At 39.9% G+C, this 26,774-nt stretch overlaps 1 protein-coding gene across 2 annotated transcripts in view; it reads left to right on the top strand.

Annotated features, from left to right (window-relative positions):
• The window catches only part of DOCK4 (dedicator of cytokinesis 4), a 3,006,016-nt gene that overhangs the window by 2,678,182 nt on the left and 301,060 nt on the right, over positions 1–26,774 (top strand). For both annotated transcript variants that reach the window (XM_044088673.1, XM_044088674.1), the window contains 3 exons: positions 383–546; positions 15,275–15,361; positions 16,509–16,685. In XM_044088673.1, the coding sequence (XP_043944608.1) occupies positions 383–546; positions 15,275–15,361; positions 16,509–16,685 (428 nt within the window). The remainder of the gene's footprint in view (positions 1–382; positions 547–15,274; positions 15,362–16,508; positions 16,686–26,774) is intronic.

Genomic DNA, 26,774 nt, shown 5'->3' with positions numbered 1-26,774 from the left:
ATGATTTGTAGTTTAAAAACTGACGCTGCAGCTTTTTCTCTTTGCGGAAGTCATATAGCATATAAGGTTATATAACATATGTAAATAGAAGTCGTTGAAATGAAAGTCACACTAATAGAATGGCATTTGTTCTCGACTGATCATCTTAAGTACTTTGCTGTGTTGTTTAGTTTTATACATTTGTATTTCAGATTTTTTAGACATTGCATCCAATGTCTTAAAAGTTTGCTAGAATTCTCTCCAAAAATGATTAGAGATGTTATCGACATCAAGATGAATACAATAATATCTCTGGATACTGGATTGCAATAAGCTAAATGCTCTTAATGGCTTGTCTGCTCTTTATAGATGTACTTCATTCCTTAACTGTGTATGCCTTCAGATCTGCAGATCTATGCTTTAACTCCCATTTCTGACAGCCCGGTCCTGCAGAGAGAAGATATCCCAGACAACATCAAAAGCTTCTATAAAGTGAATGACATTCTGAAGTTCCGTTATGATAGACCATTCCACAAAGGAACCAAGGACAAAGAAAATGAGTTTAAGGTATCAGTAACTGCATGCTTATGTTCATTTTCACAGGTTTTTTTTTAGATTGTGCTGTGGGTTTAGAAGAATGGGCCTTGTGATACTGCCTTCTACAAGATAATTATATTCATTAAATTATTCAAAAAGTGATTCACACAAAACAGTATATGTGTGTGTGTGTGTGTGTGTGTATACATTTGTGCATTTCTACATATATATATATATATATATATATATATATATATATATATATATATATTTGTGTGTGTGTTTGTGTATGTATGTAGAGAGAGACAGATATATCCAGACATATAAATCTCCCTGTCTGTCCCTGTGAGTGTGTGTGTGTGTGTGTGTGTGTGTGTGTGTGTGTGTGTGTGTGTGTGTGTGTGTGTGTGTGTGTGTGTGTGTAAAGTAATGCAGATGACAAGTGTCTTAACACAACAGAACTTAAAGGCTGGAGGTTTGCCAAAATAAAATCAACATATGTGGTCTTTAAAATAAGACAAATCACAGTACCTTTTGAAAGTTCGGTGCTGAATACACCTTAAAATACCAATTCCCTGGTTCTGGTCTTCTCCTGGCAAACAGTTTCCAGGCCTCTTCTTCTGGCAGATATTTTTGGATAAACATATCTTCTGTAGAGCTGTTGCTGTGGACCACCAGTTTCCATTCTCCCAAGACTGATATATGTTTCTTAACTCTGTCAAGCTTTCTTACTGTCAGACTTTATGGCCTGAGTTATACAACCTTTTCTTTATTTACCTTTACTGACACTTGTTTATAAATGTCAGCCATATCTCCATTATTCTAAAAGTGCTAACAGTTACACACAGATATACAAGCAATATTAGTACAATTTTCACATACGTACTGAATCTATGTGCTTTATTGGTGGAATCTACAAATGTTTTCAGTTTTAAGAGCTATCTGTTAATGGTACTTTAGGTCTGCATTATTAGTACCGAGTATATAAAAGTCTATGCTCTTTAGAAATTCTAGTAGAACTATTTCTTCTGTTTGTACTACTTTAAACAATTCTGATTTAGAAGTCCAGTAATTCAGCTTCTGCTTGTATAGATGCAGTTAACACCAATAGCATTTTTAGACTCCTTTTGAGCTATATTATGTAGTAGTAAGCGATAATAGTAAACAAATTATTTTAGCAGGTATCAGTAATAAAACTCAACATGAGCCAACCTTTTCATTTATACTATATTTTTTAAAGAATGCATATAATCCATTGGGAATCTCAGTTAGTCAGCGGTACCAACTAAATGAGATAGAAACATTAGAAGTTGTTTAATTCTACTATGATAGTCTTCCATGGTTTTGACTTCATTGCGTTTTCCAAGCCCCCATATATTTGATTATTTCATTCTCATTTATTATTCTGGGCTGTATTTCTCCCATGAAATATAGTCAATTAAAGATATTTGGCCTTTACTCAAAAAGCTGAAAAAAATACAGTGTAGCTTGTCTAAAAGCACAACCAACTCAATCATCCCTATCCCCCACACACTTATTTTTCCTTAAAATAAACCTCTGCTTGTTTAGTTTGAATAATAATACCTCTATACTATAAAAATTCATTATTTATGAGTCTGTTGTTCCTGGTTGTCTTGTACTTTTGATGAAGTTCTGCTGACTAAATTGATTGTTTCTTTTTTGTTATTCTGCATTACTTGAATTGTCTAAATTGTTCAAACGGTTCATAAATGATGGATTATACCTCAGTTTCTGTCCTTGCTTGGTACAGCTGCCTCTCAAGATAGAGTTATGACCCCCCCCTTCATTAAGTCTTAGAATACAGAGAATAGATTTGTCATGTGAAGTGTCAGGCAGCATTTTCTTACCTGTGCCCGAGATCCTCAAAACCATTGCATTCTTGAAGGAAAAGAGAAAAGTGAGTCTGCTTTGAGTAAATGACTTTGTTTGTTTTGAAGCTTTTATTAATCCTAAGCCACGACAACATACAGAATACAACACAAATGACACTATTTATGCCAACTTTAGTAGAAAGTGGCATTCTCCTGATAAAAATTTAAAATGAGTTTTATATCAGAACAGAATATACTTTTGTAGTGTTTTAATAAAGGCTTTGTTAAACATGTTCACTATAAACTTTAATATACAGAGAAATGTTTAAAAGTATGCATTTTGAAAAAGAAAATTAAGATGTCAAGACACCAGTAACCATGCAGTGAATAGTATACACCTTAACTACACGCCATTATATCTCTGTTGCAAGCATTTGATATATAAAAGGAAATCTGTTTAGCTACTGTTGTATGATTTCTCTGTAAAAGTACATCTTTCTTAAAAGCAACTAAAGTACTTGCACTGTTGTCCATTCAAACATACATGACTGTAGCAAAAGTTTTCATTGATGTTGGCAAAGCATCATGTAGCATTAGATACACAAGGCTCAGTGTCTGAGAGAGGATATGTTGAGGTAGCACACGCAACCCACATAGAACCAGATTAATATACTGACATCTGGACTTCCCTGTAAATAGTTGGGCTGTGGAGTTCTGTAGAAAGTAGTACAGATCGAATTGTGCTTGTAGAAAGCCTCGGGTACACACAAGTTACAGCAGTACAAGAGGAATAACATGATATGTACCATGACGGGGAGATCTGCAGGAGCAGTAAGGTACTTAAGGAGTGACACATTCCTAAGATGGCAAAAGGAAGATCTGATTATTACTGCAGTCTAGTCCTTTAATGTAAATTTGGCGGCAATAACTGCCCCCAAATTATGCACATTTGCCACAAACCATAATAAAATATATGAGGACAAAACTAATAACAGGAACTCAGTAAAAGTGGTGTGGAAGACCACAGTAACTTTTTTTCTGATCTTTTTCAAGTAGTTACTGCTACTCCAGTTAAGGATGCATTTCAAGCCTCTTGCTAAACTGTCAGCAGCTGACACAGATTCCCCATGGTAGGAAAGGTACATTTGCATGTCATCAGAGCAACAATGGTAATGTAGTTCTCTCCTGGAATAATGCCTCCCAAAGAAGCACAACAGTGGAAAAAAATATGGAACTCTATGGGGTACCACAGTCAAATGCATAGGGTTCTGAGGAACGCACCTCTGAGACTGTATGAGGCAGTCCAATCCAAGACTGTACATATGATACCATAAATGTATTCAAAAAGATGACATGTGCCACTGTGCCGAATCTCGAAAGAGAGATTACATAGTGTGTAAGTGATCGTATTATTGCTCAGATAAGTATTCACTAGAGCATAAATCACCTTCTTGAGATCCTTGCATACAGATGGATCAGTTGATAATTGCCTAGGTCACCAGAGCCTGGGGCAGCCTTTTCAGAACAGGAGTAATAAATATCTCCTTCAGTTAACATGTAAACACTCCCTCCATAAGTGAGGTAAATATGATCTGGTGTAAGGCTGGACCTATTACTTCCAGACAGGCAAGAACCAGCCAGGTGAGACAGGGATCTATTCCAGCAGTAGTAGGATTCAAACTGGACATGAAAGAGGTAAAAATCTTCATAATTTGTTAAAGAAAACAAACAAATTCCAAAGCAGTTCCACTATTCAGGGACCACTGGTGTGGTCAGGATGTACAGCCTGCCACACAACTGACCTGATCAGGAAAACTTAGTGTCAAAATATCAAAGCAGCTATATATCACATTCTTTTTAGATAAAATCTTGGTGGTGAGCCAAACCAGACTGCACAGCCTACCATTGACCAGAAGAGTTCTAATGATCAGTTTTTCACAGAAAAGATCTCCTTGGACAAGTACATAAATGACTACCTTGAGATCTGTGCCTGGAATATAAAAAAATGGTTATCAAATCATGCTTGTCTTCAGCCAGTCTAATGAACTGCCACTTGTGTTACAGCCTTTGGCCAGTCCTCGTAAGCCTTTGGAGCTAAAAAAGTACATGTTTCATGAGGAAATAGTTGCAGCAGCTTGTAACAATCATACACACAAAAGAGCCAAATTAACCAGAAAAATGAGGAGTACCTGACTGTAGACTTCAGCCAGCAATGCGGAGTTTGTGGCATTGCATTCCTATAGCTGTTCAAGCTCGATGGAACTCAAAAGATCCTGGGCGACTGGGACAAATCTGCTGCATTTCATAAGATTCAAGTCAGATCCTTGGCCTGATCAGCCATGAATTCAATACGTCAGTGGTCCTACAAAGTCACTGCTTCCACTACCAGATTGCTGGTTATAGCACCAAGCTGGAAGATTAGGTCTGAGATATTCTCAAACACATGGGAAGCAAAGGTAACTACCTTAGCAAACCCAAATCCCTTCATAATTCATTGGAATTATTTTACAAGTAAAACTGATTCCTTATCAGTAGTGATGAAATCTCAAAAAATAAGTCACCTGAGAGACAACAGCACTGAAGAAAGACAAGGAAATTGGTGAACTGCTCATGAAGTATCCTTATACTAGTGAGTTCACAGTATATGAGGAAATACCAACAGTTTACCCCTGTACCCATTGTATACTCATTGTGGTTAGTTTTTTGTACTACGACCTTCTTCATTTTAGTGGTTAAATGAAAGAAAATTTCAGCCCCACTTTGTACCTGAACCCATTGTATTTGATGGTACATAGAGTTCTTGGGAACGTGAAGGCTGTGAGTGTAGCACCAAAATTATTGTTCATACAGGTCTTCATGACTGATGCTAAGTTAAAAGTACAATAAAGTAGCCATCCCCCACTGGGGCATTGTAAACAAACTTAAGAGGTTAGATAACCAGCTGGCTCACACACATGACCCAAGACGTCTGAACTGGGGAGTTCACCTCTGCAAAGAGGCCAGTCACAAGCAGAGTCACTCAGGGATCAGTCCTGGGACTGCTCCTTTTTGGCATTTACTTCCAAGAAGTCAAGGCCAATGTCAGTGGCCTCTGGCTGACTAAATTTTCAGATGATTGCAAATTACCAACACAAATGTTTTCCAGGAAGGGCTGACACAGACAGAAAACTGGTGCCAGAGCTATGGACTAAAACTAAATGTCAAGAAATGCATAATACTATCTTTCAGGAAGCCATCCACCCCGGTAACTGTCATATTGACAACACACCCCTAAGAGTTGACCCAGTAGTCAGGGACTTGGGGACACACATAAATAGTAATCTAGCCTTTGAACATCACATATCTATAGTGGTGAGGAAGTCTTTCTGTGTTATGTAACTTATAATAAAAGATATAGCATCTACAAGGAAGTGTTTGTTTCAGTGTATTTGGCATTCATCAGACCTATCACTAGAGTACAATGTCCCCTGTGGTATATACCTAACCAGGCATATCCAACAACTGGAACATCCACATTGGTTCCTCATTAAATGAATACAGGGCACAAGTAACATGTCCTATGCAGACTGTCCCAAGGCCCTATCCCTGTGTTCTGTCTCCTACAAGCTGTTGAGCAGAGATCTGTGCCTGACATACAAGGCATTGTCAGACCCCACTCTAAAGGACTTCCTGCATAGCCTAAAAAAAATCAGCACCAGAATTACCTGTTCTAAGGATTTAATCCTTCCCTGTGATATAAATAGGACCTGCTGGAGAGGCAAGTATGTGTCCCAGAGACTACTCATTCTCTGGAACAGGCTCCCCATCCATGTGAAACAGAGTTTCTCCCTAACCCAATTAAAGTGTAACTTGGACAATTGGATGGGGAACAGGAAATTTCTCCCTAGTTTGGCACCTATGTTTCTAATGGACACAGCCTGTAAATGATTCATCTCCCAGGCCTTAGCTTGTAAATGTTTCACCTCTCAGGCACCTGATTACACTTATCAAGGGTACCAGAACTTCTCAGAGATTTGGCATGCATGGCTAGGTTTAAAAAGGCCCTTGTGTTCATTAGCCTAGTAAACACCTATAAGCTTATCTTATCATACAAAGATCTGACATTGCAGTACATCATCCACAAAGGTGCCACAGAAAAGCAGGCCCTGCCTATCAGTCTGTGATTATAAGAAGGAACTTCAGGTACTTCACTCAAGACAAAGGGTATGGCTACTAGTGTAACATTTTACCTCACATCAGAAATCATTCAGTAGTGCAATGGGCAGAATCTCTGCATCCATGAGCCCCCAGCTAGGTTGATGATACATGAAGTCCTATCTTTTTTTTTTAATATCTAACTTCTTACATTTATGAATAATTGGTTTGCAAAACTAGGGATGAACAGCTAAAAGACTGAGCCATTTCATAAACAATAATATGTCATATTTAGAGTAGATGAAAATGATGTGCACAGAAAACTTAACTGTATACCCCGGAAGTATTGAGCTGAAGTGTAAATGTTTCAGTGGTAACAAATAAATTAAATAAAAGAAGTAACACAGTAATAAGTAACATTATCCAAATAAAATTGTAATATAAATAAGCACAAAATTAATTAAATTCCCTTATTCCCAGAATCTAGCATAGGGATACCCCTGTTAAAACCCAATCCTTAACAGTCCATACTTTTACAGGACCGGACAACATGGATATGCGGTTTTTGTCTCTGTGGCCAGCTTGGTTGATTTGGGCATCCTTAGGCAATGTAACAATTGTATCATGCTTTTAGACAACCAGTTAATCATTGAGGAAAATAACATGGTATGTGAGAGATGTAAATACACAAATTCCTTGGAGCCAAAAATCTCACACACAAACAAGGTTGTCAGGAATACCCACAATACATCCCTTCCACACACCGCTCACCACACACACACACTGTCTTATACTAAAGAGCTTAAAAGAAACCTTCCCAAATCTCAAAGACCTCCAAAGCCACCTAACAGCAACACAGCTCCTCAGTAGTCACTAAAACACACACCAAAGGCAGCACCAAACATCTCACATTAGCCTCCACCTAGTGGTTTCCCAAGTACAAAGCTGATAAGGCAGGCATACACTTTACCTAATACTCTTGTCATTGTGGAGTCAGTTATGTGGAGAAGATAATGGTTAATTGCCCATCTTGAGCCAGGATCCACAATATCATGTATTCAGTCAAATCACTACACCCCAGGTGTGTGTGTGTGTGTGTGTGTGTGGGTGTGTGTGTGCGCGAATAATAATAATGAATCTTTCAGAATATGTGCCACATGTAGGGTATGAGCCTTGCATTGAGCAGCAATCTACCATCACCAAGGATGATGCCATAGAGTGAACATAAAATGACTGATTTTGAATAAGTGGCTTACTTTCTGATGTCACTTCTGTGAGATCCAATATTTGTCAACATGGGAGAACATGGTCAATGGACCACATTACTTTGCCAATGATCGGCTGCATCTGTCTCCCCTAGGCTTTTCAATATTGCCTAAAACTTTGTCCACCCCCTAAGAGGTTTTTTTAGGCGTTGCCAAAAAGACAAAACTACCAATGTAGAGAAAAAGGCTCCAAGCAACCTTAAGCTGTTACTGCTCAGTGCTAGGAGCCTAAACAAAAAATTCCACACTCTTCAAGCCCTCCTCACTCTGGAGAATGTAGACATCTGTGCCATAACTGAGACTTGGTTTAAAGCCATAGAACGTACTCCAGCAGTACAAGGCTACAAAGCTTTCCATACATTTAGGCCAACAGCAGCACAGAGTGGGGCTGATCTACATTAGCAGCATACCTCCAGGCTGGCTAAACAGGATAATTTCATAGAGCTCAACCATGTGCAAAGTCACCATAAATAAGGTCCCTCACCATGCCATGGCTAGCTACAGGTCACCATCTATGCTCCTAGAGTCTTATAAACTCTTACCTAAACCTACTAGAGATATCCACCATCCAACTAAACATCTTATTTATGGGTGACTTTAACTATCCCGGTTTAGCCTGGGAAACTTACACTTCCTCAAACTCATAGGCACAACTCTTCCTGGACTTTACTAACACAAACACCCTGGAACAAGATAGTGCATAAAACAGAGGATCAAACATATTGGATTTGGTCCAGATAAAAAATACCCAAACCAGCCAAAGGTTACCCAGTAGGAAAAAAAATATTGCAGTAGAAAATACAAGCCAGGTAACCACCAGGACTGTCAGCATTTAAAAAACTTTTATTCAGAACATATAGGATAAGCGCTTTCACACAAACTGTGCTTCATCAGATGCATCAATACAAGAAAACTAAAGCACTTTATATATTGAAAGCAATTAGCAACAACCAATAAAACCATTAAAACAATTACTGGTGCAAACTACGTTTCTTTATAATCGGCTTTAAAGGTACAGCAGCATTAATAACAGGCAGCTTGTCTGCCTGCAGTCTAACAATCCATTTAGTCTCAGCTATCTCAAGCCTATTATTAAAGTCCCCACCTCTCTTATCCATACATACTATCCGTAGTACTAAAAACTCAAAACTGTGTCCAGGTTGCATAGAAATATACTTTGCTAATGCATTACGCATATTCTTGCGTTTAATGTCACCTTGATGCTGTAATATACATTCCTTCAGCATCCGCACAGTCTTCCCTACATAAAATAAAGTGCAATTTCTGCACTTAGCTAAGTATATTAAACCTTTATACTTAAAGTTAGCATAAAATCTCAGTAAAAAAAACATGCTCCAGAGTGGGGTGCTTAAATCTAGCCTCATTGGAAATAAAGCTGCAGGATTTACATAATCTGCATGGATAAATCCCCACACGAATAGAGCTTACAGTAGACATCTGTGTAAACTTATAACACAGTTGTCTTTCCAATAACAAATTATTTTTAAATGTGAACCTGGGTCTATCACCTACAATATTTTTAATCCTGTCATCAGTAAGTAAAGCTGGCCAGTATTTGCTAACTATATCACATACCTGATGAATGTTATTCCCATATGTCAATGGTAATCTAAGGATATTGTTGCCACCATCAGGTCTGTTAGGAGAAATGCTAGTGCTAGATCGATTAAAGAAAGGTTTACCCTTATCATTATGCATTGCATTAACTTCCTTCAAAGTGTTATCAAGAGCATCTTTCCTGGACCCCCTTTTCAATAACTCTAGTTTACACGTGGCCTCGTGATATTCATTGTCATCTGTGTGTAATTGCGACATTCTTAAATATTGGCCCTTAGTTATATTATTGAAGACATGCTTCGGATGCATGCTTCTATAATGCAGCAATGCATTTTTCCTGCATAGTTTCCTAAACAAAGAACTAGAAATAGTACCATTGGCTAATGTTATCTTGGTATCCAAAAATTCTATGGATGTCAATGAATAGTTCAAAACAAACCTGAAACATTGACTACTGGATTCAGGATATTTCATAAAATTCAATAAGTCACATACTGGACCCTGCCACAACATAAAAATATCGTCCACAAATCTTTTATAGTAAATAAGCTGTGTTGAATATTCATGTTGGGATAGGACTACCATGCACGCCCAGTCAGCCAAGGCAAGCATGGCATAACTGTTAGCACACAGTGTCCCCATCGCTACACCTATGTTTTACTTAAATAGTCATTAAACATAAAAACATTGTTACATAAAACAATTTCCATTAATGCACCTATACATTCAATATGTTCAAAAGAATAGCTAGTATTAGCCTGTAAAAAAACTCTTAAGAGATGTAATTCCCAGGTCGTGGGGTATAATAGTGAAAAGCATTTGTGTGTCCATAGTCACCAGGATAATCTCATCAGAGAATTTACCATGTATTCTTACAAAATCACCTAGGGTGCTTAAAAAGTGCTCCGTGTCTTTTAAGACTGCGGTTTCCTCTTTCAATGGTTCTTTAAGTTGGTTTTCAATATAAATGGATATAAAATCAGTTGCCCATCCCCGATAACCAATACTCTAGGGCAAAGGTGCGGGTTTAGAAGTGACTTATGCACTTTCGGCAAACCATGAATAGTTGGTACTAGTGGTTCTAGCACAAGCATAAAGTTATATAAATGATGATCTAATACTCCGTCTAATAACATTTCATATAGATGACCGTGTATACCATTGATAATAGATTTTAACCCAGCCTGTGTAATGCATTCGTAAGTCAAAGTATCATTAAGCATCTCTAGCATATTCGCTTCATAAGAAGCAGCATCCAAAACTACAACAGAGCACCCTCTATCAGCTGGGCGAATGCATCAGTCATTCTCAATTGTTTCAGTGCAAAAAACTCATCTCTGGTTATATTATAAAAATGATTCTTATTAAAATTAAATTCAAACAATTCCTTTTCTCTAGTTTTTACAAAAGTATCAGGCATTGATAGTAATTGTGGAACAAACAGACTGGAGTGTCTCATGCTGTTTGGAACTGGACGTTGCCCACCAAATGCTAATTTCAGTGCAATGTTTCTTGCGAAGAGCTGAATGTCTAAAACCACATCTTCTAGTTGTACAGAATGTGAGGACATAAAACTAAGCCCTTTATCTAAAAAACTTACTTGTGCAGATGTTAAAGTGCAGGAAGATAAATTGTATACTAGAGTGCTATCTTCTTCCGATTCGATTCCTCCATGACGTATTCATTCTCTAGGGATGGCTTCAGTGTGCTGAATGGGTGGTGAATGGTACCACCTTCACCAATAAGAGGGACATAGCAAATGTACTGGCTGATAAATTCAGCCCCAGGTTCACCCCCCCAACTCCACTCGGTGAAATCCCTTCCAACATACTATCCCCAACTATTAGTAGGAACCAGGTACTAGCAGCACTCTCTAAAGCCAGGAATACGGCCTCCATAGGTCCTAGCAACATCTCCTGAACAATCTGAAATACAACTTATCAGGACCACCTGAGACACTTTTCAGCTACAGCCTTGAAACAGGATATGCTCCAAGTGAATGAAGGACCACAGCAGTTATTCCTGTCTGCAAGGGTAGACCATCATCCAAACTAGGGAATCCACAGACCCATCAGTCTAACAAGCCTAATATGCAAAGCCATGGAACAAGTTATCATGGAAATGATAAACAAGAACATTGTCAATCTACAGACAATGGACGTATCCCATTTGGGATTTGTTATGCAAGGTCCATGCCTACTTAACCTGGTAGACTTCATTCAGTTGGTCACCAAGGCAGTGGATGAGAGTGAAACAGGGCATTCTGTGTATCCTGACCTAGTGAAGAGATTTGATACAATACTCTACTCAGGCATTATTGAGAAGCTGTCCGTGCTAGGCATAAGTCCCTATATAACTCACTGGATTGCTGGCTGGCTCACAGACAAGACCCAAGAAGTCAGAATTGGTGAGACCACCTACTCCAGTGGTTTGGAGTGTGCTGCTTGGCTTGTAAGAGCCCTAGTGGTTGTTAAACTAGTAACAGTCTATGAACTTATAATATGTAAAAATTTCTGTACATTCAGAAAACAAGGCCATGAAATACACTACCAAGTTAAGATGAAAATATGAAGCAGTATCAGGGAGATGATTCCTCCTTAATGGTATATGACCTAACTATTCCTAGGCTGTACAACTAAAGAGGCAATGCACTGGAAAAGATGTATTCATTTATTTGTGCAATGGGTAGGTGGACTGGCTTAAAGGCCATTTTCAGGCGTGTCTCTTGATGTTTGAGAGATTGAAATTCCAGATTCTTATTTACTTGCAGTAACTAAAACTGGTAAAAAACAAGTATTTGATAAGTACTTAACTGGCCCTGTAAAAGGACACAAATGTGATGTTCAGAACTGCAGAATAATGAAGTGACTGCAGCAGCAAAAAAAGTAGCTCCGTGAATCTATAGTAGCAAGCGTGCAGGTAGCATGCAGGTAGCTAACCCTAAGCGCACTCCTCAAAAGTTATACAAAAAGGACAACAAAAATGGTAAATAGTAGATGGCTATAAACGTCACGAGGTTCATAAGTCACTGGACTCCAAGACACCCATTCAGAGACATTCAAAGACAAATAATACAACAAAGCCGTAAGGGTGTTAATGTGCATTGGTAAACCAGGACCAGACAGCAGGTTGCTGGTAGTACACTTCCAAGTCCAAAGTTCCATCATTTGACACTCATTTGTAGTGATGGAACACGTGCACCTTTAATGAGATACTGGGTTTAAGTTTCTTTGGAACCATGCTTATATTATGACCTCTTGGAGGCCTCAAAGTCTGAGTACAAGTATAGAATTGGGGGTACAATTGTCAAAAAGGCAAATATTTCATTGTTGGAAAATGTGTAGTGACAGACAAAGAAAAAAAAACTCAAGAGATGATCACATAATTAGCATGGTCTGCTTTTGAGCAGTAAATGTATGATGATAAGAAACAGAGCAAACTTTGATATTGCCACTTTGTGGCTTGGCAGACCTTACATATGGTAAGAACTATTAAAAAAGAAGTAATTCCCTTTTATCAGACCCAAATGTTGGAGGCTTCCATTATCTTCTCCTTAGTCCTGTACGTTTCTACCAAAGCAGCATCCAAAGTATCAACAGAGATCCAATACTCTCACAGAAAACAAATTCAGTTTTATATCTTCCTGTAATGGAGGAGTAAATGTTGGCATCAGGTTACTCTGACCTTATAAGACACCCAGCTCAAATGACATCTGCATTAATTTTAGTGAAACATTTGAATGTAATCTCATGTATTCTGGCTTCCCTGTTTAAGGACATACTAAGGGAGGCACAGAACTCAATAAACTTTCCTTGATGAGTCAACTATAAGCACAGTAATACCCGAGCCTGACCCACCCCCCAAATCAGCCAGTGAATTTTGACTGATCTCCTTTTTTGTGTTTGGCTCCATATTTCCTACATAAGTCTTATCAGCTAGTCTTGAAAGCATTGTGACCAATCTAGTATTTGAACCACAGACTTCAGGAATAGTCACAGTACAGAACACTGCTGGCTACTAGTGCCTGTTGTCTACAGGAGTAATCAGAAGTTGATGACTGTTAAAGACATTATTCCTCACTATCAGTCAGATTCTGTACAGCAGTTTGTAACTCTCTTCATGTCTTTGGGGTTAAATGGGTTTGAAAAGACATTTTTTTTACCTAGCAGAGCCTGTTACACCCTGCACCCCAGGCATGGTTAATTATATAATTAATACATGGTCATTGAGTGGGTTGTCACATACTCAAAACTGCTTCACCATGAGGACAAATTCTGAGTGAGTAAATATTGTGGAAATGAGTTTGTAACTCATGCCATGATGTCTGCCGGTTGGCTAACATGATTAAGATGCTGTTAACAAGCTGTTTCCTGTGGTCCAGAGATCCAAGGTTTGATTCCCTCAGCCTCCATTAACTAACTGTGTGACTCTGGGCAGTCACTTAACCACACACCTTTCCCAGGCTGAGTCTGAAACAGGTCCACGAAAATCAGTGCTCTGCTCCAGAAAAGAAATATAAATGAACCATGTATTAATCATATTATAAAATGCTTGGAAAAGTTTGTACTTCTGTCTCTTTTAGAAATTAAAAAAAAAAAAAAAACAACACAGACAAATGTCGTTAATGACTTTTCATCTGTGTTCTTTGCATGAGTGAATTGTGAGAGCTTGCTATCTTGAAAGAAAAGTTTGACAAGTAATGCAGTCTGTGTTTTTATAGCAGTACAAAATTTACAATAAACAGTATAGACAGAAGTGTAGGATTTATGTACTAAAATTGTTCACTATTTTACTTTTTTACTTCATTACATATGTATTTATTTATAAATAAATATATATATATATATATATATATATATATATATATATATATATATATATATTATATATATATATATATATATATATATATATATATATATATATATATTTTTTTTTTGTTTTATAGAAGCTGCTTAGAGAGGTAAAGAACATGATTTTTTTCTCTCATTTGGGTCAGATATAAGGCCAAACTATGACTATCACAATAAATCAGTTTTATTCAGAGGGAGAAGTTGATGGTTCTTGGGCTATATCCAAACTGTACAAGAGCTGTCTGGCATTTGCACTGGTTGCCAGCAGGTTACCACCGTGGTTCAGAGGTTTATGGTGCTGCCTTAAAGCATTAGGTTCTCCAGTCCTGCTAGGACGCCTTCTGTGCAGGTATGTCTTCATAATATCCATGTGGATTTTTGGTGAATCCTCTGCCTTTCATACAAAGTGATGCTGTAAGTGAACTGTCAGTCCTACAAATTGTCTATAGTTGTGCATTGTTTTGTGTGTGTGTGTGTGTGTGTGTGTGTGTGTGTGTGTGTGTGTGTGTGTGTGTAACTATCCTTTGATGGGTTGGCACCCCATTTAGGAAGAAGATATACACCTTGCTCCCACTGAGTACCTGGATAGGTTCCCCTGCAGCCCTGAAATGTACCAAGTAGGTTTTGACAAAGCAGGGATACTAAAGCTTGACAGACAAGTCAGAGATGAGTGCTTTTAGTTCCTAACTGGATGACTAAGCTTGCTACTTAATGACTGCCACCCACTGGACATTTTTTATATTGCATTTATTGCACATTACAAATGCTGAATATGGGTTTGTGGATTTTGATGCACACTGTTTCTGCCAACAGCTGTGTTGTGCAGCACAATGTCACTTGTTTACTGACTGAGAAGTGTGAATAGATTGGACCACCAACCTCATGTCTTAAAAGGATTATGTCGTGTAACTCATAATGTATACTGTGCTGATAAATATAATCATATAGTTGCTGAAGTAATAACCTAATTTATAAATTCCCGGATGCAATAATGCTGTCATTGAGGGTTGTCTTTAGAAAAGTGTGTATTGATATGTAGTAAACTATGAAAATAATTAAGTGCATTATGATGACATGTTATGCTCATGTTTTCCAGAGCTTGTGGGTGGAGCGCACTACTCTGACCTTAGTGCAGAGACTACCTGGAATCTGCCGCTGGTTTGAGGTGGAAAAACGTGAAACGGTGAGAACAAAAAACATTTTTACAGTGACTCATAATAGCCACTAACCTTTCTTGCTTAATGTACATAAAATCCACCAAAGAATGTTGTTTTTGTAGATAAGAACTAGGTGACTTAAATGAAAAAGTCAGCTTTTTTGAACCATAGGTGGCTAATGTGTATAAGAAAGTTTGTGAAGATATTTACTTTTGCACTAGCCATCCTTTAAAACTAGAAGCAGTTGCCTTTCTTGTCTTGAGTTGTATATCTCAATGGAATAAGTCTTTCTGCCTTCATATGTAGTTATAATTAATTAATTAATGAATTAATTAATTTATTTGTCATTTGTTTACCGGGGTGGTCTGACTGCATCTACACAACCCGTTTTGAGCAGAGGCCCGGGGAGAAAAGCTCCACATACAGTACAATACAAATACAGTGTAATCCAATACAATAAAGATTACATTAGAAATACTATACAAAAAATAAGTCGAAAGAACAAACTGCTACAAGATGTTGCACTATATTACTACACAGCTAGACAGTTCTGTGCAATTAAAACATTACAGACAATAATAGTCACTCTCACCATACATGATGTAGACCGTGTCCAAAAAAATAGTACGTAGGTAGTGCAATGTGTGACATTGACTGTTATAGTACATGCAAAGTAGAATGTTAGTTTCAGTTAGAAAAATAGCAACCAGAAAGTTAGTGATGTAGATAGATAGTGAGAGAGAGTTAAGAAGAACAGAAGCAATAAAGCCTGAGCAGTAGCTTAAGGATATGGTATAGAATCACAGAAGGAGTTGAAGAACCTTAAGATCTTGCAGTCTGTGAGGGATTGAAATGTGATAGAAGAGGAAGACCTGAGCATTAGGCACCTAACAATGAGATGTCAAGCCTTAGTCATTTTATAACACTAACCACAATTTTATATCAAGGTGAAACAGAATGCTTTAAGATTTATGCTTGATTCTGGCTGCCTCTTGAATGATTTTTAATATTGATTTTTGTAGTTTCTAAAGGCCACTGGCTTGTGCAATAAACTTTCAGTTTATTTTGAACACTCACTTATCTTAGCTGTACTACTGAGGTAACATCTGGGTGAGAATGAAATGTTATTTTAATAGTCTGCCTTTTTATTTATAATATGTGTACTTTCCATAGGTGGAGATGAGCCCTCTGGATAATGCAATTGAGGTTTTAGAAAACAAGAACCAGCAACTAAGATCTCTGATTACTCAGTGTCAAAGTCAACAGATGCAGAATATTAACCCCTTTACCATGTGCCTGAATGGAGTCATTGATGCCGCTGTTAATGGTGGTGTTGCCAGATATCAAGAGGTAAGTTTGCATGTATAACATTGCTAATCACACTCAGGCGATGCAACGGAGTACAGTGGTCTGCATAATACTTTATTTAGTTGCTAGTGCAAACAAATGGATGCAGCAGCTGATTTTATCTGTATTCTGCCTCAGCGGTTTGCTGTGAAGTATCACTACATCTACCAAGATTAGCAGTGATAGCAGCATATTTTGTGTTTTCTGCTTGGCCAACAATACCAAAGAAGAAGAACCCAGGCACCAGTGGGCGTAATGGATAAGGCATTGTCCTCCAAATCCAGAGACTGTGGGTTTGAGTCCTATCTTGGGTGATATAATCTTGAAGGGTGGGAGGCTGGCTTAATGGTTAAGGTGTTTACCTTACAGACACAAGGTACGGGGTTTGATTCTCACATGGGGTAATTAGCTAGGCTTAAAATGGCCCACAAAGGCAGTTAGTCTAGTAGTAATCTATAAACATATGAAGGTGAAACTACTAGCAAAGTAGAGGATGGGAAGGAGACAGAGTTAATCTAGAAACTATAAACAGACTATTTTTGTCTTGGACTTTTCTAGAGGAAAAGAAAATAGGGACAATTTATAGCAGAAAGAAGAAAAAAGAAGCATAGGAGGAACTGGGAAGACTGAGATGTGATGATGTTTATTTTAGCATAATTACATGTTTGTCACCAAAGAACTTATGTGAACATGAAACATCCTTTCTGTATTTGCTGACAGTACATTAGGGAAGCTGGTTGGCAGAAAGGTGGTCATCAGAGGATATGTTAGTGAAAATGTAGTGTACCCAGTCAAGCAGTATGCCTTTGGAAGATGGGAAAAAATCAGAATATCCTTACATGGATTTGGGAAGAACATACAAAACTCTACCGTGTCAGTGTCTGGATGGTGGGACTGAACCTCATACTTTGGAAGGGAGATGCAGCAGCCCTAACTGCTATGGCACTCTGCTCTCCCCTCAGTCAACTGACCAGCATATAATAACCACAGAAAACAATTATTATAGCAGTGTGCCAGCATGTAGTCCCTATCATACCATTAGAATATGTACTGGTACCAAGGCCAACATAGCCATCCCATAAAGCTTCATTCTTTACACCAGCATGCACTGCCACACTTCCAAGTAAGACACCATGTATCGAGAATCAAGACAATGTACATATGTGCATCATTCTTGCTAATTATTTTATGCATGGTGCTACCCACAGTAAGATATGTAAAAGCAGATGGCCTATGCCAATGGCTAAAAGTCCACAGCAAACACAACAGTTTTTACTGCAGTGAGTGATCTTTTGTAGTAGGGTAGCATAGGTGTCCATTAGCCAAACAGCTGCTATAAAAAGGTGGAAACTGATGCCTTGCATAAAAAAATATCAGGGGACAAAAGATGTCATTATGAAAGGTCTTTATTGGATACCATAAACCTGTGAAATTGATATGAAACAGGGTAGTACTGACAAGTTGTCCATTATAGTAATGCAGAGAAAGTATAGGCTTTTCTATTGGTCTGGGATTCTGGACACAGCAAAGCATCAGGCATTTGTACTTCTTATGCTGTCTTTATTTCCTGTCAGTAAAGTCTGATTCAATCCAAATCCAGCTGGTAATTTTTGATGATAAGACAATGGACTGCAGAGGTTTGCCTAATGCTTTTAGTTTCTCCTGCAAAAAAATGGCTGCAGTAGCTGATTTTATTTGTTTGTATTCTGCCTCAACTGTTTGCAGCTTTCATTGCAGTTGACAGTACCCATTATAAATGGAAGATAATGTTTCTATATATTTATTTGTTGGGTCTATATTATATTAGCAAATGCTATATAATCGAACCACAATACCCGAAAATCCAAAATGTCAAACACATGGATCAGCAATATTTTTCCAGTACCCCCCCCCCCCCACACACACACACTTATATATACCATCTCTGAGATTGCACCACAGTGGAGGAAATAGCAAAGTCCCAAAAATGGCCCAGTGATTTTTTTCCCCTAGGAAAAAAAAAAAAATCACTGCTGTGTGCTTTCAGCATTTTGCCATTTCACGTAATCACGCTCGACGAAACAGCGTTCGCTTAAATAATACGAACCCTATTTTTTAATTTATGTTTTGTTGTCTGAAAAAGGCTATAAAAAACTAAATAAAGAGAGTATATTTGTAGCTATCTGCTTGTTCATAACGTTTGTTTAACTACAGTCTAGACTTAACCTGGTTCCTGGGAAAAGGCGGTCATGTTGCGATAGCTAGGGGAACTTCCTTCTGTTCATAGGTTGGTACTAGGCTATCAGCCCTAGGGCCTATACAAGCCTAGCCAAAAAAAGAAAGAAAAAAAAAAAAACCAAAAAAATATCTCTTGTTTTCCCGCCTTGCTAAGCTAGATTAGTCCAGTTTCAGAGCTTGCTGATCCCTGGACTTTGTTTGCAGTTCCTGTTACTGATTCTTTACCTAATTTGGAAAGGAGGAAGTTCCTTTGCTATCCAGTGGGAGTTGAAGCATTGAGCTGCCTGTTGGTCCAGTTTTGTGAGGTTTCAGCCAGCAACTTGTAGTTTATTGGTCGCTTTGGGCCAGTTCCTAGCTTCTTTCAGCCCCCTGATATAAAAAACGCTAAACGCGCGTTTTTGGCTTGTACCTACTCAGCACAAGATCCTCGTGGTGGCCAGCAGAGTAATCCAAGCTTCAGAGAGCTGAAAAGCGACTTTACCTGATATAAGTATTTTTTTGTGGCTTTCCACTTCTATTTATCTTGCTACTGTATTTTCGCCTGTTTGCTGATACATTGCTACTGTTTTATTCTGCATTTATTCTGATATTGCACTTGTTTCTCAGTTTGTTACTTTAAATATCTGTAACTGTTGCAAATTGTTTGTGTAGGCTGTGATAGCCGATTTATAGCATTTATAAGTGTTTACTGTATCTGTTCTGCTTGTCTCTTGAAAAAAAAAACCCCAAAAAATATCTCTTGTTTTCCCGCCTTGCTAAGCTAGATTAGTCCAGTTTCAGAGCTTGCTGATCCCTGGACTTTGTTTGCAGTTCCTGTTACTGATTCTTTACCTAATTTGGAAAGGAGGAAGTTCCTTTGCTATCCAGTGGGAGTGGGAAGCATTGAGCTGCCTGTTGGTCCAGTTTTGTGAGGTTTCAGCCAGCAACTTGTAGTTTATTGGTCGTTTTGGGCCAGTTCCTAGCTTCTTTCAGCCCCCTGATATGAAAAACGCTAAGCGTTTGCTTGATTTAGCGATGAGTTTTGTGAGCTGCTACTGTTGCACACTAGGGCAGCGGCGGTTAAGCAGATTTAAACTATTAGGGCTACCTAAATTACACTCTTCAAATTTTCCCTTAAAACTACCTTCCTCGAACTATACTACTGATCTAATCAGCGTATCCTATAACTAAAAGATCATCTCTACTTGACTCCAAGTAGACTATTCTCTATCTGTTAAACCTAGCACTTGCTCCTACAGTACTTATTACCTTGATACGGCACTCTTGTCATAGATAGTACCCCAAAAGGCAAACCCCATTTCTGTCACCCACGTCCCCGGAATCTTTTCAAAGTTTTTGTCTATTCCTTCTAGCATGTCGACGGATCAGTTGCTAGTGTCCTCTCCTGCTCAGCTGGTGAACCTGGGAATTTTGAGGCAATGTTACAATTGCCTCATGTACACAGACAACCCTCTCCTCCTCCCACAAAACACAAATACATGTGAGAGATGCAACTATACGGCCAAACTGGAGGCTGAGCTCTCTCAACATAGGACTGGCAAGACCAGTCAGGAGGAGAAGGTTACCACACACACTATAGACCCAGTCTCACATAGTACCATCACAACCTCAAATCATACACATAAACACACAAAGACATACTCGGAGGCTCTGAACAAAAATCTACCAAAACAGCAGAGGCCACCTAAGCAGACACCCAAACAACCACCACCTCAGAACACAGCACCTGCAACACATAGACCTCACAGTCAGAGTGTCAAACAGTCACAGCCCTTAAGGCCAAACACAATGCCAGACACACTAGTCATTGGTGACTCCATAGTCAGACACACTGACGTTCCGCTCACCAGACTGAGTAAGGAGAAGGTCACAGTAAGCTGCCTGTCGGGCGCTAGAATCCGCCACATAACGCAAGCACTCAGGTCTCTCAACAGCAGGTACAAATATGACTCAGTCATTGTCCATGCTGGTGTGAACGACCTGAGACGCACCTCCTTGGACTACATGAAAAGAGACATTGAGGAGCTCTCTGATTATGTAGCCCAGGCAGGTATGACCCTGACCTTGAGCAGTATCCTACCTTCACCAAGAATGATGCCACAATACAGAGATAAGATGATCAGCTTTAACAATTGGCTTAACCACTGGTGTCATTCAAAGGGGATCCAGTGTCTGTCTGCCTGGGATGACATGCTGGACAAGCCACGCTGCTTCAAGGGACGGCTTGCACCTGTCACCCTGGGATTCCGGATATTGGCAAAGGCTCTTGCCACCCCATAGTGCCTTTTTAGGCAAGGCTCAAATTCTAAACCTACCACCCTAGAACACAAAAAGGAAAAAACTCAGGGTAATGCTGCTCAATGCCAGAAGTCTAAATCTCAAAATGCACGCACTCGAGGCCCTTCTCAATATGGAGAACATCGATGTCTGTGCTGTGACAGAAACCTGGTTCAAGGCTCCTGAGAGCACCCCAGCACTATCAGGTTTTACCTCATATCATGCGTTCCGGCCCCAAAATCCGGACAATACCAAGAAAGGAGGGGGGGTATCCATATTCATCAAGGACACCCACACCTCAAGACTGGTGGCAACGCACGATGCATCGGAGACCATCCAGGTGCAATTAACCATAGGCAAGACTGCTCTGCAAATTGTAGCATGTTACAGGCCACCCTCACAAACTCAGGAACCTCACATGGCCTTCCTGAAAACACTAGAGGGATAAATGTATCACCAAACACCATCATACTAGGTGACTTCAATTACCCTAATATAGACTGGGAACACTACTCAAGCCCAAACACCCTAGCCCAAAAGTTCCTGGAATTCATAAACTCAAATGCCATGGAACAACTAGTCACCATCCCCACAAGAGGAGATAACATACTTGATCTCATCATCACGAACATGGGAGCACAATGTTCAACACCGAAGTATACCCCTCACTGGTGAGATCAGATCACAAACTAATCTCGCTGGAGGTCCTCATCCCACCCCACCTGAAATAAAAAGACCACAGTAAAAACTTCTCAAAGCCGACTTCACACTTCTAAAGACTAGTGTGGTCTCCTTTAAGGCCCCGAGCCATGGAAAACAGTACTCAAGCCGCTGAATCACTCACAAATGCCTTCTACCAGCACCTGCAGGACTGCATGGATAAGGCAATCCCAAGCAAAACAAAGACTCTCTGTACCAAAGGCAAGCGTCCACTCTGGTGGACCCCAGCCATAAACAAACTCTACAACAAAAGGAGGAAGCTACTACAAGATAGAGCAAAATCCTTAAAAGGTAAGACACCCTTGATCACTATAAGTAAAAAACTAAGAGCTCTCATAAAATCATCCAAAGCAAATTTTGAGAGAAAAATAGCTAAAGACTCAAAAGACAATCATAAGGCATTCTTTAGCTATGTTAGAAACCTGGGAGGAAACTCCCAGATATGCTCAGAACTAATCAAAAATGATGTGAAGATTACTGATCCTACAGACATTGCCAACATACTGGCTGACAGGTTCAGTGCAAACTTCTCCCCCCCCTCCCCCCCAAAAGGAGAGATATCTATACCAAACGATTGCAGCCCCCCAAACATTTCCAACGCCCAAGTTAAAACTGCTCTCTCCAAAGCAAAAACACAGCATCCATGGGACCCGACGGTGTCCCGGCTGTGTGCTCCACGAACTCAATGAGGAATTAAACCCACAACTAGGACAGCTATTTAATCAAAGTCTTACCTCTGCATACGTACCCAGGAAGTGGCGCACTGCAACTGTGGTCCGAGTTCACAAAGGCGGTGCTTCCACCGACTCTGAAAATTACCGCCTATTAGCTTGACAAGCCTTATCTGCAAAGCCATGGAGAGGATCATAATGGACCTCATAAATAAAGACATAGGGAATTTGCAGACCTTGGATCCAACCCAGTTTGGCTTTGTCAAAGGCAGATCATGCCTTTTAAACTTGGTTGACTTTTTCGAAACAGTCACCAAAGCCATTGATGAGGGAAAGGCAATCCATACAGCCTACCTGGATCTGGCGAAGGCCTTCGATACAATACCTCACTCGGGTATCATTGAAAAACTCAGCAGCTTAAATGTTAACCCATACATCACAAGATGGGTTGCAAACTGGCTGAGTGACAGAACCCACAGGGTCAGAGTTGCTGGCGCCATGTCAGACTCAAAGCCTGTCACAAGTGGGGTCCCACAGGGCTCAGTCCTGGGCCCACTCTTGTTTGGCATCTACTTTTCCGAAGTACAAGCAAACACAGGAGGGTTATGGCTGACAAAGTTTGCAGATGACTGCAAACTGGGAGCCATAGTAGAAAACACATCTGACACAGATATCCTTCAGAAGGGTCTCACAGAAACGGATAACTGGTGCCAGAGCCATGGCCTAAAGTTAAATGCCAAAAAATGCATAGTCATACCCTTCGGGAAAAACAAGGTTACCCCTAGCTACCAAATAGGTGGCAATCCACTGAGCACAGAAGAAGTTATCAGGGACTTGGGGACCCAGGTTGATTGTAGTCTGTCATTCGACACCCATGTAGCTAAAGTAGTTAGGAAGACCTTCTACATTGCCCACCTTATCATGAAGGGATTCTCATCTAGATCAAGGGAGGTCATGGTCTCCCTTTACTCATCACTCATCAGACCAATGATTGAGTACAATGCCCAATTCGGAATGTATCTGACCCGACACTTGCAGCAGCTGGAGAGACCACAAAAGTTCCTCACCAAAAGGATAAAGGGTCTCAAAAATCTGTCCTATGCTGCCCGACTGAAAGAACTCCAGCTCTATTCAGTCGCCACCGCTTGCTCAGAGGTGACCTTTGCCTAACATACAAGGCCATGTCAAACCCAGATTTGATAAATATGCTTCACCTCAAAAAATCTAGATCCACCAGAGCCACAAGGCGGAGACTTAAACCTCGACACGGCTATTAATAGGACGTGCTGGAGGGATAGATTCATCACCCAAAGACTCCCTATGCTGTGGAACAAAATCCCGGTATATGTGAGGCAGAGCACCTCGCTGGCCTTGTTCAAGAGAAATCTTGACCAATGGATGGGAGATCGCAAATATACCCCAGGGATTACCTCAGTGTCACTGCTCGACAGAGGCACAGCAAAATAATGGGTATAGTTCCCCATACTTAAGGGGTGGCGTAAGCCACAAAACGATGGGCTAGGCTTGTAAATGCCCTCGGGCAGATAGCCTAGTATGAACCTATGAACCTATGAACAATTCCCTGGCTATTTCTTCCCACATTATTTACTTTCCTGGACCCCTGTCTAGCAGGGCGACTGACGTGATCCCTGGGGTGAATTTCCTTTCTCCCATCCAATCGTCAAGGTTCCTCTTGAAGAGGTCCAAAGAGGCACTCTGCTTGACATGTATGGGCAATCTATTCCAGAGTCTGGGGAGTCTCTGGGTCAGGAACCTATCCCTCCAGCATGTTTTGTTTATTGTGATGACAAGGTTTAGATCCCTGGAGCGTGTAGCTCTGAGGGATTGGGATTTCTTTAAGTGTAGCATGTCCAACAGCTCTGGGTTTGACATGGCCTTGTATGTTAAGCAGAGATCGCCTCTGAGTAGACAATATGCGACAGAGTATAGCTGGAGTTTTTTAAGGTGGTCAGCATGGGGCATCTGCTTTAGGCCTGTGATTCTTTTAGTGAGGTATTTCTGAGGCCTTTCCAGTTGTTGCAGATGTCTTGAGAGGTACATAGCAAATGGGGCGTTGTATTCTATAATGGGTCTAATGAGGGATGAGTACAGTGGGACAATGACTCCTTTTTTCTGGATGAAAAGCCCTTCATGATGAGGTGTGCCACATAGAAGGATTTCCTGACTGTTGTGGCGATGTGGTTATCGAAGGTGAGACCACTGTCCACCTGTGTCCCTAAGTCTGTTATCACACTTTTTGTGTTTAGTGTACTGCCACCTATATGGTAATTCATGGATACATGTTTTTTTCCCAAAGGGGATAACAGTACATTTCTTGGCATTGAGCTTGAGCCCATGGCTCTGGCACCAAGCATCTGTTTCTGTAAGGTCCTTTTGTAGAGTATCCACATAATTTGGGGATTCAATAATGGCTCCCAGTTTGCAGTCATCTGCAAACTTTGTTAGCCAGAGTCCCTTAGTGTTGACCTGTACTTCAGAGAAGTAGATCCCAAACAAGAGCGGCCCCAGGACTGAACCCTGAGGTACTCCACTTGTCACTTGTCTGGAGCTGGATTTGGAGTCGGCTACTTTTACAGTGTGGGTTCTATCAGTAAGCCATTTAGCAACCCATTGGGTGACATAAGGATTAATGCCCAACTTAGTAAGTTTATCTATGATTCCAGAGTGGTGGATGGTGTCGAAGGCCTAGGTGAGGTCCAAATAGGCTGTGTGTGTCATGAAGTTTGTCACTTCTGACTTGAGTAGCATGAAGTTGGCTTTGGAGAAGTTTTTTATGGTGGTTTCTTTACTGGGGGGTAGGGGTGGGATGTGGATGTTAAGGGTGATTAGCTTATGGTCAGACCTGACTAACGAGGGGGTGACCATAGGTATGGAGCATTGATTTCCCATGTTGGTAATGACCAGGACTAGGATATTTTACATTTTGTTGGGATGGGAGGAATAGCTGTCTTGTCAGCAGACCCATTCAGAGTAAATTATTTTACTGTATAAGTTTTTTTTTTTATTTAATTACTTGTTAAAATGTAGTATCATGCATTCTGCAACAGATGAAGTTTTTTATGGTGGTTTCTTTACTGGGGGGTGGGGGTGGGATGTGGATGTTAAGGGTGATTAGCTTATGGTCAGACCTGACTAACAAGGGGGTGACCATAGGTATGGAGCATTGATTTCCCATGTTGGTAATGACCAGGTCTAGGATATTTTACATTTTGTTGGGATGGGAGGAATAGCTGTCTTGTCAGCAGACCCATTCAGAGTAAATTATTTTACTGTATAAGTTTTTTTTTAATTTAATTACTTGTTAAAATGTAGTATCATGCATTCTGCAACAGATGAACTCTTACATGCGGGTTGTAAGTGCATTTTGTTTTTACATTTTTCTGTATCTTTCCCATAAGTGGTCTCTACTGCATAAAAATATTTTTTTAAACAGTAAATAAAGTAAATATGTAGAAACAGGAGTCTATAAATGTAGAATATAATGATGACTTAAAATGCGTATAATGCAGTGAGAAATAATAAAAAAAAATCTGCAAAAAAGAACAATAATTTGAAGGGGGTTACTTTGAATAATAGTTTAAAGAAAAATATGTAATTGTTAAGTCAGTAAAAAGCAGTCATCTGCAAACTTTGTTAGCCAGAGTCCCTTAGTGTTGGCCTGTACTTCAGAAAAGTAGATGCCAAACAAGAGTGGTCCCAGGACTGAACCCTGAAGTACTTCACTTGTCTGGAGCTGGATTTGGAGTCAGTTACTTTTACAATATGGGTTCTGTCAGTAAGCCAGTTGGCAACCCATCGAGTGATGTAGGGATTAATGCCCAGCTTAGTAAGTTTATCTATGATTCCAGAGTGGAGGATGATGTCGAAGGCCTAGGTGAGGTCCAAATAGGCTATGTGGACCCTCTTACCCTTGTCCACAGCTTTGAAGACTGATTCAAAGAAGTCAATCAGGTTCAGATGACAAGGTCGACCCTTCACGAACCCAAACTGGGTGGGTCCAGTGTTTGAAGGTTGCCAGTGTCTTTATTTATAAGTTCCATGATAATATGTTCCATGGCCTTGCAGATCAGGCTAGTCAGACTGATGGGGTGGTAGTTCCCAGGATCCAAGGTGGATCCCCCTTATGGAGTGGGATAACTGTAGCTGTGCGCCACTCAGTGAGCACAAAGCCTGAGGTGAGGCTATG

Source organism: Protopterus annectens, chromosome 11.part0, assembly GCF_019279795.1.
Source record: "Protopterus annectens isolate FY-2018-M chromosome 11.part0, PAN1.0, whole genome shotgun sequence".
Classification (NCBI taxonomy): Eukaryota; Metazoa; Chordata; order Ceratodontiformes; family Protopteridae; genus Protopterus; species Protopterus annectens.
Note: the sequence above shows the minus strand (reverse complement) of the source record. Positions and strands in the feature narration are given on the sequence as shown.